Source organism: Patagioenas fasciata, chromosome 17 (assembly GCF_037038585.1).
Source record: "Patagioenas fasciata isolate bPatFas1 chromosome 17, bPatFas1.hap1, whole genome shotgun sequence".
NCBI classification, from domain to species: Eukaryota; Metazoa; Chordata; class Aves; order Columbiformes; family Columbidae; genus Patagioenas; species Patagioenas fasciata.
Window position 1 is genome coordinate 14282009 of NC_092536.1, and position 10993 is coordinate 14293001.

At 60.5% G+C, this 10993-nt stretch overlaps 1 protein-coding gene across 5 annotated transcripts; it reads left to right on the forward strand.

Moving 5' to 3' along the window:
• The first annotated feature begins 1800 nt into the window (after positions 1–1800).
• Positions 1801–10431, forward strand: INPP5J (inositol polyphosphate-5-phosphatase J). Of its 5 annotated transcripts, none has more exons than XM_065851642.2 (12): positions 1801–2726; positions 3679–3789; positions 5305–5413; positions 6046–6162; positions 6233–6408; positions 7024–7135; positions 7462–7571; positions 7934–8123; positions 8377–8514; positions 8902–8994; positions 9221–9325; positions 9468–9710. In XM_065851642.2, the coding sequence occupies exons 1-12, from the start codon at positions 1954–1956 to the stop codon at positions 9561–9563; spliced, it is 2130 nt and encodes a 709-aa protein (XP_065707714.1). In that variant the 5' UTR covers positions 1801–1953; the 3' UTR covers positions 9564–9710. The 5 variants fall into 5 exon arrangements, with proteins under 5 accessions (XP_065707714.1, XP_065707715.1, XP_071672038.1 ...); XM_065851643.2 differs by having other exon boundaries at positions 9411–9588; XM_071815936.1 differs by having other exon boundaries at positions 1805–2726; positions 6118–6162; positions 9454–10431.
• Positions 10432–10993: the final 562 nt, after the last annotated feature.

A 10993-nucleotide genomic window follows, 5' to 3' on the forward strand; every position in this document is an offset into this window, starting at 1 on the left:
AAAGAGGGGCGTTTCTTCATTAACAGGGCCTCAGCATGGCGTGAGTCGTCGGACCTATCATCGGTGGGGCTCCAGCGTGTGGACTGCCCATGATACTCATTTAGCGAATCCATGTTTGGAGCGTGGATTCGTGATTAGAGAATAGTTGCGTATATAAGGAGACATGTTTCTGTAATAAATGGCTTTGCGTGATTCACACTGAATCCGAGTGCTGAGTCCTTTATCGTTCCAACAGTTATGAATATGTATAGGCGTTCCTGGGGTCATTATGAATATGTAACACCTTACTATATTTAAACACACTTCTTATTGTTAGAAGTTGCGCATGAATGGTGGAACGATCCCCCTTGTGCCCAGCGTCAAAATAAACACACCTGCTTTAGAACTTTGTGAGTTGTAAAGTTTTATGACTTTATAGGTTGTAAAGTTGTTGCCGCGTGTCATGACCTCACAGGTGCTTCTTTGACATCCCTTGACTTGCTGACAACACTCATGATGCAGCCCAGGACACCATTCATCTGGTGGCCCCCTAGCCTGTCCTGATGCCTGGGGCTGTTCCATTTCTCCTGGTTGAACTTCACCAGGTTCCTGCGAGCCCCTTTAATCCAGCCTGTCCGGGTTCCTCTGCATGACTCTCTGCTTTATCAGCTGTTCCTCCTAGTTTGGCGTCATCTGCAAACTTGCTGAGGGTACACTTTGTCACATCATACAGGAGAGTATCGAAGATGTTAAACTGGACTGGACCCAGTATTGACACCTGGGGCACATCGCTAGTTACTGGTCTCCTGCTAGACCTTGTGCCACTGATCACCACCCTCTGGATCCAGCCATTCAGACAGTTTTCAATCCACCTCAACACCTGCTCATCCACCCCATACATCAACAGTTCCTCAAGGAGGATTCGATGGAAGTTAGTGTCAAAGGTCTTCTCCAAGCCCAGGTAGACAACACCCACTTCTCTCTCATCTGCCAGGCCAGTCTCTTCATCACCAAAGGTGGTCAGGTTGGGCAAGGAGAATTTCCCCTTGGCGAAGCCATGCTGACTCCTCTCAATGACTTTCTTGTGCCTGGCAATGGTTCTGAGGAGCAGCTGCTCTATCACCTTCCCAAGGATGGAGAGGGGGCTGACCAGCTTCTAGGTCCCTGGGTTCTCCTTCATGTCCCTCCTGAAGACACGACTGACATTTGCTTTCCTCCAGTCCTCTCCCAGATGCCATGATTGATCAGAGATTCTTGAGAGTGGTCTCGTGATGACGGGAGCCAGGTCCCTCAGCACGAGCAGGTCCATCCCATGAAGGCTCAGGACCCGGCCCTCTTCCGCCAAGATCCTCTCCCATGCTGCTCTCCAGCCTTCCCTGGGCTCTGGAGCTCCTGGAGGTCAGTCTTGCTGCTACAGACTGAACTGTAGGAGGTGTTCAGGACCTCTGCCCTCTCCACCCCGTCTCCTCCAGGCACACGCAGGTGTCTACACACCCGGAGCTCACCCTGCATGCTGCTGCGCCTGCTTGTAGCAACAGCTGCACACGAGCACACCGGCCCGGCCGCGCGCAGCGCCGCCTGCAGCTGCACACAACCTGCTGCACGTGCGCCACCTCCCGCAGCTGCCGCGTGCGCGTGTGCCCGGACAACGGCGCGAGCAGCCGCGCACGCGCGCGGGGACAGTCGTGCACCCGCAGGCGGCCCCGCGCGCTCCCACCTGCGGCGAGCGCGCGCTCCGCTCCTCGCGCCGGCCGGGGGGAGCAGTGGGGGGAGGCGGGGCACGCGCCGGCACGTGAGCGGGGCGGGGCGGCGGCAGGTGCGCGCGGGCCGGGGCGGCTGCTCGTGCGCCTTTAAGGCTCCGCGCAGGTGCCGGGGGCGCTGACGTCACGGGGAGCGCGGCGCCGCAAGGTGAGCGCGGGCGGGGCCGTGCGGGGAGCGGCGGGGCCGCGGCCGCTGCCGGGGGCTCTGCCGCACATGGAGCCGGCCCGGCGCGCCAGCGCGGACCAGGGCTCGGCCGCCGCCTCGGGGCCCCGCGCCGGCCCCCCGCCCGCCGCCTCCCCTGCGCGGCTGGTGCCCTTCGGTTCCGGGGGCTTGGCCCGGCCCCAGTCCGACGGCGGAGCCCCGACGGCGCCTTTCCTTGCGGGCGGCGGCGTCTCGGGCGCCCGCAGGAGCTCCCGACCGGACACCGCCTGCGACCCTTTCCCCTACGGTTGCCCACGGCTCGGGGGTTCGCAGCGCGGCGGGCCCGAGGAGCGGATACCCGGCCGGGCTGCCCAGCCCCTGCCGCTGGAGGTCGGCCGGGCACAACCTGAGGGGGCGGGCGGGCCCCACGCCTTCCCGCTGCCGGCCCTGCTGCCCCCCAGCCCCGGCGCCCCCTCCCCCCGCCCCGCTGGGCTATCCCAGGCCTCGGCCCGGCCCGCGTTCCCCGAGCTCGGTCCCCTGGAGCCCGCCGCCCCCGGGAAGCCGCTTCCCGCCGAGCAGAGAGAGATGCTTCCCAAGGCTGAGTCCAGCGACCACATCTCGGCCTGGGCGGGCTCCTCGCCCCGGGCCGCTGGGCTGCCCAGAGCCATTTCCAGCGAGTTCCTCGCCGGCGGGCGGGTCGGCCTGTCCAAGCCTGCGGCGCTCAGCAAACCGGAGCCGGAGGAGCTCTCCCTCTTCGGGAGGTCACTCGGCCTGCCAAGCACCGGGGACTCCTGTGACGTGCCCCTCGGCTGGCCGGGCAGAGGCCCGCAGAACGGCGCGTTCCGGTGAGCGGGGGCGGCTGCGGGGAGGGCGGGGGAGCGATGCCGGGCCGGAGCTGCCCCATGAGAGGCTCTGAGCGAAGCCTCTCTTGGTCTGGAGTTGCCCCTTCCTTCCCATTGTGGATGGTGTGCAGCTGAAGGAGATGGGGTAAGGGGTTATGGAGAAGCGGGTTCACGGGGGGCTGGCGGGAAGGATCCCAGCGCCGCTGTCTGCACAGGCGGCGTTCAGGGCGGTGGGTGCTGTCCAGGCTGGTGTGTCAGAGACACAGGCTGTGGAGCAGGTGCCACCAGCCCCCGCGGTCTCAGCTCTGGAAATGGTGTGGCGCTGCCCTGCCTTGCTGTTGGAACGTGCCCCCTGTGACTGAGGCTTGTGCTAGCGCTGCCAAAAGAGCCTGCGGGTGCTGGCACACGCTGCGTAACAGCATTAATGTGCTGTGACTGGTGGCTTTGCACTCGTGAAGGACACTGCTGTGGGGCTTGCGGCTCCGCTGTCACATGCGGCGCCCGGCCTTTGGGGCTGGCTGTGCCCTGGTGTGGACTCTGGGGTCTGAGATCTGAATCCTTTTCCCTAGGAGCTTGAAGAATCTGTGATTCCTGGGGAAGGGAGGGGAAGCAGTTTTCCAGGGACACTCTGTCTCTCAGGCTGGCTGCTGTGCCAGCCTGCCTGTGTCAGTGGTGATGAAAACGAGGGCTTTGTGCTGGTTTCTAGAATTTCACTGGGGTTTGGGTTACTGTGGGGCTTGCAACATGCTGAGGCGCAGGCCCTGGGGGAATTTAGAGGCAAGGGCCCGACTCCCTTGAACAGGAGCTAAGGACCTGGTATATGTGCCCTGGCTAAGCTGTAGCTGTTTCTGTTGCAGGCAGAGAGCTTCCTTGGGGGAGCTGCAGGCTGAAGGGGGTGTGATGGGGAAAAGCTCTGAGCCTCAGTGTTAGCCTGTTCTTCCTTTGTCCTTCAAAGCATCACAGTGGTCACCTGGAACGTGGGCACAGCCATGCCCCCAAATGATGTGACGTCCCTCCTGCACCTCAACACGGGCGAGACAAATGATGCGGACATGATTGCCATTGGGTAAGAGGGTGAGGTGCAGAGGCCCCTCTCCTGTCCCACCATATCCCTTTTTGGGGTATCCTCATAGCCCTGGGGGTGGGTAATGGAAGAGCTGCAGCCTCAGCCTCCCTGGGGCATGGTGAGCAGGGAGGGGTGTGCATCGCAAGTGGTAAAATATCAGAAAAGGTGGTGGAGAATCGGCTCCTAGTAAAACGGGAGTGCTCAAAGGTACTGAAACCCTTGGATTCTGAGTAGCCTTGGACCCTTGCAGTGCCTGTAGCTGGCTGTGCTGTTCAAACCAGGCCTTGGCACGTGCTTTTCTTGCCCTGAGCTCTGGCAGTCCTGGGCTCAAGTCTGTAGAGGCATTTAACTTGCCTCTTAGAGTCCTCTGGGAGCATTTTTCTCGTCTCAGCTTTTGCCCATGCTATACAGGCCTCAAGGGCACAAATCTGCTGTTCTCTCACAGCTGGATTGGCTCTGTGCCCCTGGCAGCACTTAACTGCTAGCAAGGCAGCTCCCTGTTGGTGTGGTAAGGCTTTACTGGTGTGGCTGGTGAGGCAGGCTCTGCCCAAGTCCAAGGGAAAACTGGTCCCTTGAGGTTTGCTGAGGTGTGTGTGGATTCCTGCTTGGACAAGGGACATGCTGCCTGTGCACAGGAAGCAAGAAGCAGCCTCTGCCTGTGGGTTGAGGTGGAAGAGCTGTGTGTGGCTCCCAGGGACTCCCCCAGTGTTCCTGGCCCCAGGGAGGGAGTGGTGTAAGGCTGAGGCTGCTGGAGCTATGATGCTGTGTTGGAGACAGGCTCCTGGTCCCCTTGGCGTGGCAGACCAGTGGGCTGGTGCTGCGTGGGGCTGTGGGGTAGGCTGGAGCCTGGAAGGGTGGGTAGCTAACAGCAAGGAGCTTGCTGGGACTGTGTCCTGGCTGGGGCAGGTTGTCCTGCTACTTGCCGTGTCCAGGTTATCTCTGCCTGGCTGTGTCCTTCCTCTGACCGTGTCTTTGTGCCCCAAGCACTTGACATTTTTGGGCAAGGCATTTCCTGATTCTGCCCTTCTCTGCAGACGTTCTCCTTCCCTCCCCTCTCTTCGCTAATTGCTGAGCTGGGAGAAGCACTATTAACCTTCTGTTTGCTGCTGCTCTGAGCTTGGTGGCTTGGATGCATCTGGACACCCTGTGCTGAAGCACTGGTGAGACTTGGCTTCTCTGTAGAGATTAATGCAGCCGAAATGTCCCCTAAGCCCTTCTTGCACACAGAGAGAGGCTTTAGGCTGCTGCCCAGCTGAACTGGTCCTGTTTTTAAAAAGGGCCAAGGCCTCCTGAGTTCAGGGCCACTTGTGCCTTCTGCCAGCACGTGGCCCAGCATTGCTGAGCAAGGATGTGGCAGGTTTGTCCTCTAAACCCAGGCTCCTTTTGTGAACTTCCCTTGCCACCCTGGCCCCACTCCTCAGCACAGTGCTTTGGCACCTCTCCCAAGGAGCTCTTGCTAGCTGGGACACAGACACCATCCTGGTGTGCCTGAGGGACCTGTCCCTTTCCTCCCAGGCTGCAAGAGGTGAACTCTAAGATAAACAAGCGCCTGAAGGATGCCCTTTTCACAGATCAGTGGAGTGAGCTCTTCATGGATGTGCTGAGTCCCTTCCACTTCATCCTGGTAAGGATGTCCCACAGGAGCTGGGTAGCTGGTCCCTCGCCTGTGCCTGCCAGGCAGGTGGATCATGGGGAAGGAGAGCTGGACTGCAGGCGTGGATGGAGGGAGGGAGGAGGTCTAGTGGGGGAGCCAGCTGGAGGGACAGGCTGCTGGAGGGACAACATGCTGCCATCCAAGCAGCTTGGGGGGGCTAGCCTGGGGGCTAGTGGTGTGTCTCACCAGCATGCTGTGTAGCTTGTGGCACCCTGCTCCCTTTCCTGCACCTTAGGCTTCCCCTATTGTGCTGTAGGGATGCTTGTTGTTGCCTGTCGCATTGCATGAGGGCGAGGAGGTGAATGTAGGAACAAGCCTGTGCTTCTGGCAGCAGCCTATGGGTCCTGGGGCAGGTTCAGCTTCCCAGGGCACTTGCCCCACAGTGTACATGAGCTGTAGCATTGCTGGGCTTATCTCAGCTGTCACTGTTCAGGAGCGTGTGCATAGATTTCTGAACTAAATGTGCTGTTAGTCATCTGAAAGGTGAGGGGCATGCAGAGGATGGAGGTGCTGCCCCTGTGACCTGGAGGTGGGCGAAGCTGTCCCTGCCCCTCTGGGTGCTGCTGTGGCTACCATCCTGCTTCAGCCCGTTTCCATTCCAGGTGAGCACGGTGCGGATGCAAGGTGTGATCCTACTGGTATTTGCCAAGTACTACCACCTCCCCTTCCTGCAGGACATCCAGACAGACTGCACGAGGACAGGGCTGGGAGGCTACTGGGTGAGTGTGGCCCTGGGAGAGGTGATGATGGGCTGGCTTCCCGAGGAGTCATGGGATCCTCTTGGTGCAGGGCAACAAGGGTGGGGTGAGCGTTCGTCTCTCCATCTTCGGCCACATGGTCTGCTTCCTGAACTGCCACCTGCCAGCGCACCTGGAGAAGGCAGAGCAGCGCAAGGAGGACTTTGCCACCATACTGCACATGCAGCAGTTTGAGGGGCGTGTGGCCAGCGGCATCCTGGACCATGAGTGCGTACCCTACCACTTTGCTCTCCAGTCGGGGCCAGGGCTCTAGTGCCAGCCCCCATCCTTGAATGCTTCCATATGGGGTCTGGTGTCTGTCCCCTGAATCTGTCCTCCAAGCAAGGCTTGGAGATGGGGTCTTGCCTGTCTGCAGAGCTGCAGGATTTTCCTGTGGTCCAGTGGGGACCCAGCAGGGTGGGGTAGGTTTTAAGAGGGGTCCTTTGTCTCCCCTGGGGCACATCCAGGCCTGATGCAGCTCCTGCCACACTGGCACTGTTGAAGTTTGGAATTGATGAGGTGGAGGCCTGGCTCTGCCCCAGTGTCTTGGCTCTGAGGTCTCACTCCGGTAGGTGTTTCCTGGTGGAAAATTTGCAGCCTCAATTTCTGCCCGGGGAAGTCAGGCCCATTTGGTTAACGATGTTTGGCCCTACCTGAGGAATCCTGTCTGGGCTGGCAACTGGGCAAGCTGCTGGCTGAGTGCTGATCTGCACTGGTGCTCCCAAAAGAGTCTGTGCTGCAGGCTGAGGCTGCCCACAGGCTGAGGATGTTTTCCCCTTGCTGTGCTGCCCGGGTCCTGTAGCCTCAGCCCTTCCAGCCCACCACCCTCCCTCCCACCCACAGTCTCGTGTTCTGGTTTGGGGACCTCAACTTCCGCATCGAGAGCCTTGACATCCGCTTTGTGAAGTACGCCATTGACAGCAACATCCTGAGCCAGCTCTGGGAGAAAGACCAGGTGAGAGGGGTGGGCATGCTGCAGGGCCTGCAGTGGCATTCAGCTGTAGGACAGGACACGTCCCCTCGCTGCACATGGGGCACAGCAGGTTCTTGCTTTCCTGACCCTGTGGGGAAGGGGCAGCGCAGTCCCAGGATGGTCTCTGTGGGAGCTGGACACATCAGTGTGCTAGGAAGAGCTGGGGGTGTTTGGTCTATGGATTTGCTGCTTGCATGGCATTGGACAAACCCTAAGAGCTGTGTGGGACAGGGATGACTGTGTTCTGGGGGTGGAGGGCTTTTAGGGGCTTGCAGAGGGTGCTCCCCAGACTGCTCTCTTTTCCACAGCTGAACATTGCCAAGAGCACCTGGCCTGTCCTCAGTGGCTTTCAGGAGGGACCCCTGAACTTCCCACCCACCTTCAAGTTTGATGTGGGCACCAACAAATACGACAGCAGGTAGGAGAGCGGAGCTCAAGTGTATGCTAGGCTGGGAATCAGGTGGCACAGCTGAGACGTGCAGGAGTGGTAGGTTTCAGAGCCAGGGCGGTTGCTGGTGCCAGTGGGGCAGGGGCTGGTGCTGGTGTGGATGGACAGGTGGAGCCATGCTGGGGCAGGCACAGGCTGGACTAGGGACAGCAGGCTGGGACACAGCTGCCATGCTGGTGCCAGCACAGGTCTGTCCCTGCAGCCGCACTGAGCTATGTGCTGAGATGAGCTGCATCCCCTGCCTGCACTTGCTGTAGTACCAGGGGGAGGCAGTTTGGGATGGAGCCCACTGCCCCCTGCCAGGCAAGAGATTGCCCCTCTGTGCCCTGCAGTGCCAAGAAGCGAAAACCTGCTTGGACTGACCGCATCCTCTGGAAGATTAAATCTCCCAGTGTCGGGCTTGGTGCAGGTGGGCGCCGGCCCAGCCAGGGTGTCCTGTCAGTGAGCCAGCTCTGCTACTGCAGCCACATGGAGTACACCATCAGTGACCACAAGCCAGTAGCTGCCATCTTTGCAGTGCAGGTGAGCACTGTCCAAAGCCACTGGGCACACAGGCAGGAGCTACAGGATTGAGATGCCCAGCTAGTGTGTGTGGTGGATGATGGGGTGTGCAGGGCTTGTTTTATTTTTGTTTGGCAAGCTCAGCTGTCTTGCCACTGTGGGTGGGGGTGGCTGTTGGTGTATGTGTGAGGGAGCAGCCCTGGATTGTTGTCCTGGGCAGCAGGGGCAGCATTCTTGGGCATGACCTTGCTCAACGTTCATGTGTCTCTGACAGTTTGCTTCCAAGGCAGACAAGCCCCCAGTTGAGATTTATGTGGCTGACGAATGGACGAGGCCTGAGCAAGCAGTTGTCAGGTACAAGATGGCTGCTGGCTTCCACCGGAGCTCCTGGGACTGGATAGGACTCTACCGGGTAGGGGCTTGGGGGCTGCTGGGGCTGGAGGGAGTGGGGAGCACTGCACAGCACTGTGAGGTTCCTTCCAAGCTACCCCCACCAGCATGGCATGGACCTGAACTCTGCGCTGCCTCTTCCCCTGGGAGGCTCTGGCACTCAGCAGTAGGATTTGGCCCCTCTTCTGGAGGCTCAGATCTAGCGGTTCCCTCTTCCTCCTGCTCTGTGGGGCCCACAGGAGCCAAAGCTCAGTGCTTCCTGGGGGCCAGGGCACTGCTGGGTGGGTGCAAGGCAGCTCTTGGTGCCTCTGTGCAAGGAGAGGGGGCTGGCGAGAGGAGAGCCAAGGCCAGGCATGGGTGAAGGTGTTGAGCAAGTGTCACATGTGTTCTCCCATATACATGCACACAGGTGGGCTTTCGGCATCCTAAAGACTACATGTCTTATGTCTGGGCCAGGAGCGATGACGGAGACCGCTTCCTCGAGAAGCAACTGTGTGCACAGGTGAGCTGGGACCAGCCCTGCTGTCTCACTGGGTACATCTGCCCCATTGTGGGGGGACAGTGGCCCATTTGTGCCCCTGATGGGGCAGGAGGGCACCTCATTGCTTTGTGCTGAGCCTTCAGCAGGCCTGCTGTGCTGGTGTTGGGGACTGCTGTTCTGGGCTGGAGGTGGGAGGGGCCCCCCCCGTGCCCAGCCCTGGTGCCCATCAGCTGTCTCTGGGCTGCAGGTGATGTTCTCAGAGGAGGCACTGCCCAAGGGGAAGGGCGAGTACATCCTTGGGTACTACAGCAACACCTCCAGCAGCATCGCTGGTGTGACTGAGCCCTTCCAGGTCAGCAAGGCCGAGAGGCGAGGGCGGGAGGGGATGGGTGTAGGGGTGCTTGGCTGGAGGAGGCCAGCTGCTGTGTTGCCTACAGCCCCCTGTGAGGATCAGCCAGCAGTGCTGATGCAGGGGTGCAGATTTCCCTGCCCAGGTTGGAGGAGGGCAGCAGCCCCACGGACAGCTCAGGCAGCAGCTCAGAAGAGGAGGACGACAGCACGCTTGTCCTGCTGGCCCCCAAATCCCGTAGCCCCAGCCCAGGCAAGATGAAACGGCACCGGAGCCGAAGCCCCAGCCTGGCCAAGTTCCAGGGCCTCATCCTGCGGCCATCGAGTCGGGACAGGGGTACGAGCCGTAGCCCTTCACCCCAGAGCCGCCGAGGCCTCCCTGGGGACATCCCCACCATCCACCTGCCCCAGGAGGAATCGGGGCGCTGTGGAGCCAAAGCCAAGGAGTCAGGGTGGGCAGCCAACAGCCTAGAGGGCAGCTCACTCTACCAGACTGTGCGGGAGCAGGGTGGTCCCCGGCACGCGTTTGCTGACAACCACCTGGCCAGGGCTGACCCCAGGAATCTGGGCCTGCTGCCTGCACTCCGCCTGGAGATGATTGATCAGGCCATGGGCCAGCGGAGGGAGAGCACGGACCAGGGCTACCCCCGCCAGAGGATGAGCCCCACCAGCCCCCCAGGGGGTAGCACCTCCCCAAAGGAGAGGAGCAGCCCGTAGGAACTGGACAGCCATAGCTGGCCCCCTCCCCCTAGTGCGCTTGGTTTGTGCTTCTGCCGCTCTCCTGCCAAGACACCCTACTCTTATTTATTGCAGTGACTCCTCAACCCTGTTGTGTGCCTGGTGGGAAGGGGCCACCCCTGCTCCCTTTAGCCTGAGCTGCTGCACTGGCCCTGGTAGGGCTGGGAGGCGGCACAGGGGTGGGAGGAGTGCTGGCCTTGCACCTGAGGTGGGACAGGGGGCCAGGGCTCTGGCTGCAGTGGTGATGAGCATAGAGCCAGGACACCCCAGGGTACCCCTGAGTTCAAAGCTTGCTCCTTCCCTGTTGTTACCACTGTGCCTCAGCCTTGGAACATCGTACAAAGCGACAAAATAAACCACCTGCCCACCCTAGCTGCACTGTGTTTACTGCAGGGGGGCAGGATCACCCCCTGGGGTGGGGCCACAGTGAACATGGGGCAGCAGGTCACGCCCCAGCACAACACACCACACCCAGACCACTATTTATTTTCTGCTGCACACAAGGACTGACCTGGGCCAGCCTTGCCCCCCAGCTGCTGCCCCCCACCCCTTGTTTCAGGGCAGGGAGCCAGCACAGACCCCAACCCCCCTGTACTCCCTCCCACCCTGCTTGGGGAAGGAGGGAACCAGGCCCCCCAACTAAAGGGCATAAAAATCTAGATGTGGGGGACCTGCCATTCCCCCCCGCCCCAGGGCACAACAGGAAAGGAAAATGGTGTGTTTCCCAAGCTCTCCTATTCCTTTCCCCTTGGCTTGATGCACACACACACACACACACACACAGCAGCCACAGCTCAAGAGGCTTCTCAGTCCCTTTGCCTGCCCCCACTCCAGCTGTGGTCCCCAGCAGCCATGGTCAGTGCCATCCTGTGTCTCAAGGACCAGAAATCGAGTAGCTCCACTCTGGCTGCTGCACAGCACATCTTCCTCCCCA